The following is a 3561-nucleotide window of genomic DNA, read 5'->3' on the forward strand; positions in this document are numbered from 1 at the left end:
GCTTGGCCAGCGTCCTCTCGAGCGTCAACAGTGGACGAGCGTCCTCTTATCGCTTGGCCAGCGTCGTCTCGAGCATCCACAGTGGACGAGCGTGCTCTTATCGCTTGGCCAGCGTCCTCTCGAGCGTCAACAGTGGACGAGCGTGCTCTTATCGCTTGGCCAGCGTCCTCTCGAGCGTCAACAGTGGACGAGCGTGCTCTTATCGCTTGGGCAGCGTCCTCTCGAGCATCCAGAGTGGACGAGCGTCCTCTTATCGGTGGGCGACGAGTTATTTACAAAAGAAGACATCATAATTATTTACAAAAGAAGACAAAAAAGAGGATTTAACATCAAAATTAGCATTATCAGCTGTGTAATAGAAAAAGATAACCAAAGTACTGTCTAATACAAAAAGAGCACCAAGTTGCTGTGTAATACAAAAAGAGCACCAAAGTACTGTCTAATACAAAGAGACATTAAAAAATACATTAAAGTTGTTCATTTATCCCCTTAAACTGCAGCTTCTTCTTCATTTGATGATGGGATGTTTGGTTGAGTTGATGGGTTACTTTGTTGTGTTTGTTGTGCTTTGGTGCAAGAAGTCCTGTTGTGGCCGAGTTCCTTACAAATGCCACATCTTTTCTTGAAACCACCCTTCCTCATTCTTTTGTCATCCTTCACCAACTCCCATTGCTCCAACCTTCGCTTCTTCTTTGGTCTTCCAGGCAAAGTTCTTTTTGGTGGAGGGAGAACATCTTCATATGTGGTAATCTCCCACATATTGTTACCATTTATTGGATAGTTAATTGAAGAGTATGTTTCTTCATATGTTGACTTCCTAAAACAACATGGAATGAATTCCTCTGCATCAAGATTTAGGAATTTCATAGCAGCTAACGAGTGGCAACATGGTATGGCAGTGATTTCCCACTTCCTGCATGTACACAAATTTTCATCTAAATTGACTACAAATTTGTCACCGGCTTGGGACACATGTCGAACTTCAAAAATCTTGTTTCCTGACCAGCTGTAAAATCCAAACAAGAAACACATTATAATCATAAACCACTAACACATTTAAAAAGAAATCATAAGTGAACAAACCTCATTCTTACCACGGTATCCAATATTTAGTTAACTGAGACTCCTTCTTTAGTCTAGTCTTCATTTTTGGACAAATGTTCCCAGAAAGTGATTGACTTTTTGTCCTGTTAGTTGCCCATCTCTTCATCAAGTAAAGCCGGATTTCCTCCATCATGGTTACGATTGGCTTAGACCTTGTATGCAGCATTACACTATTGAAAGCCTCCGACAAGTTGTTAACCAAAGTATCACACTGAGCCTTGCTGCTGAATCTTGATCTTGACCAGTACCTACAACATATATATGTTCATCAATGTTACTGTGAATATTTGGCAGATTTTTAAGAATAGAAATTTAAATACAAACCTGGGAGGGATTTTTAACAAGTATTTGAAAGCCTCATCGTTAAGTTGTTTAATATTTCTCATTTCTGCTTCCCATGCTTGTGGATGGGTTGCTGTAGCTGCCTTCCACATCAAACGCTTGAGTTGTTTTCCAGGGAATTTCTTCCTAAAATTAGCGTATAAGTGCCTAACACAGAAACGTTGATCAACTCCAGGCACGACTTCTTGTACAGCTTGTAGTTGTCCCTGTTGAATCAAATTATGACAGTGTTGTTAGAGATATGATTTCAACCTCAAAGATAATTAACATAATCGGGGAATAGGTCATGTGCATTACCTTTTGCTGGTCCGACATGAATGTAAATGATGAACTTACTTCCTCCCCACCGAGATCTTCAACCAGAAGTTGAAGGAACCATTTCCAAGTATCCTTGTTCTCTACTTCGACCACGGCATACGCAAGAGGTAACATTTGATCATTTGCGTCTCTACCAACAGCAGTTAACATTTCACCACCATACTTTCCTTTCAGAAAAGCACCATCCAACCCAATTATTGGCCTGCAGGACACAAAGCTATCCTTGCAGGCCTTTAGACATGTATAAAACCTCATAAAACTGATTCCATCCACATTCTCTTGAACTTTGACTTTTACTGTGGATCCTGGATTACGAGCTAAAACCTCATTGGCATAATCATAAATCCTTCTATATTGGTCTTTGAAAGACCCATCAACATTTTCTGAAGCAATGGCCTTTGCCCTATAAGCCATACATCTAGATACACCCACATTCCATTTTCGATTTATCTTCTCACGAATTTCCTTTCCCTTTACTTGTGGATTTTCTCTAACAGTTTTTTCCAACCTTTTACTGAGCCATTTTTCATTAACTAATCCTAATTTGTGCTCTCTACTACATTTGTGGTCATCAACAATAGTCCTTAATTGCCACGTATGAATGGCTTCCATATAACCACAATATGCCATCCAGGGGCACTCTCCTTTAGCACCCATACATTTTACCCTCATTCTCTTCTTATCATTTTTAATATATTTAATATTTCTGCCATTTTCTATTGCATATGTTTTAATGGCATCCACAAAGTCTTCCTTGTTAGCAAAATAAGTTCCCACATCCCATTTATAATCTACCATTGTCTTAGGCATGCAGAAGGTTACAAACTTCCCATAACCCTCCTCTTCCGCATCTTCTGCTTCACTTTCTGCTCCACTGTCTAATTCATCAGATTTTCATTCATCATCGGACAAACCTCTATGATGATCACTATTGATTCCATCATCCACATCACTATCATCAGATTGCACATCAACTTCAACATTACCAAACCAATCTGCCACTCTATCTCCTACCTCCTCTTCTAAATCACACTCAACATTAACATCAACCAGACCTTCCATACAGTCGTAATTAACCTCCTCATTGCCATCATCATGACCACTACTGGTCCAGCTTCGAACATCACAACCATCCTCTTCAACCTCACCCACACCAACATGTGTTTCAATTTCTCCTTCAACAACATCATCATCCTCACCTCTCTCACCTTCATTAACAGCCACCTCAAATTCTCTTTCACTATGTTGTTCACATTCTGTTTGAATTTCTCCTTCAACAACATCATCAGCCTCAACTCTTTCTTCTGACACCACAACAGTTTCATTGATTCCATCATAGTGGCCTCTCTCACCTTCATTAACAGCCACCTCAAATTGTCTTTCAGTATGTTGTTCACATTCACCCTCACCAACCTCTGTTTCAATTTCTCCTTCAACAACATCATCAGCCTCAATTCTTTCTTCTAAAACAGGTTCAACAACCATACCCCCAACTTCCTCTTCACCTTCACCCATAACCATACCTACAGGTTCAACTTCTACTTCATCTGTATTTTGAGGAATATATTCTAACATATTTATCACCTCAGGTTCAGAGACATTGTGAACAACAAATAGATGAACCTCACCATTAAGCCTGGCTAAGGTAATCATGTGCATGGCTCCTATGTCATCCAACAAAGGTTCCAACCTATTTTCCAAAACAGAACCACCACCAACGCAGTACAACAACTCCTTAAACCCATCATAACCTAGACCTTTTACTACACTGACTACAAGGAAATAGCTCCACATGTC

At 40.0% G+C, this 3561-nt stretch overlaps 1 protein-coding gene across 1 annotated transcript; it reads right to left on the bottom strand.

The window, feature by feature from the left end:
* Positions 1-253: 253 nt before the first annotated feature.
* LOC148191322 (uncharacterized) lies at positions 254-2925 on the bottom strand. The gene is made up of 4 exons (XM_088102275.1): positions 1744-2925; positions 1429-1652; positions 1095-1352; positions 254-1006 (listed from the first exon to the last, which is right to left on the bottom strand). The coding sequence occupies exons 1-4, from the start codon at positions 2572-2574 to the stop codon at positions 490-492; spliced, it is 1830 nt and encodes a 609-aa protein (XP_087958401.1). The 5' UTR covers positions 2575-2925; the 3' UTR covers positions 254-489.
* Between the last annotated feature and the right edge of the window lie 636 nt (positions 2926-3561).

This window comes from Vigna umbellata, chromosome 11, assembly GCF_029865625.1.
Source record: "Vigna umbellata cultivar VRB3 chromosome 11, Vumbellata_1.0, whole genome shotgun sequence".
Lineage (NCBI taxonomy): Eukaryota > Viridiplantae > Streptophyta > Magnoliopsida > Fabales > Fabaceae > Vigna > Vigna umbellata.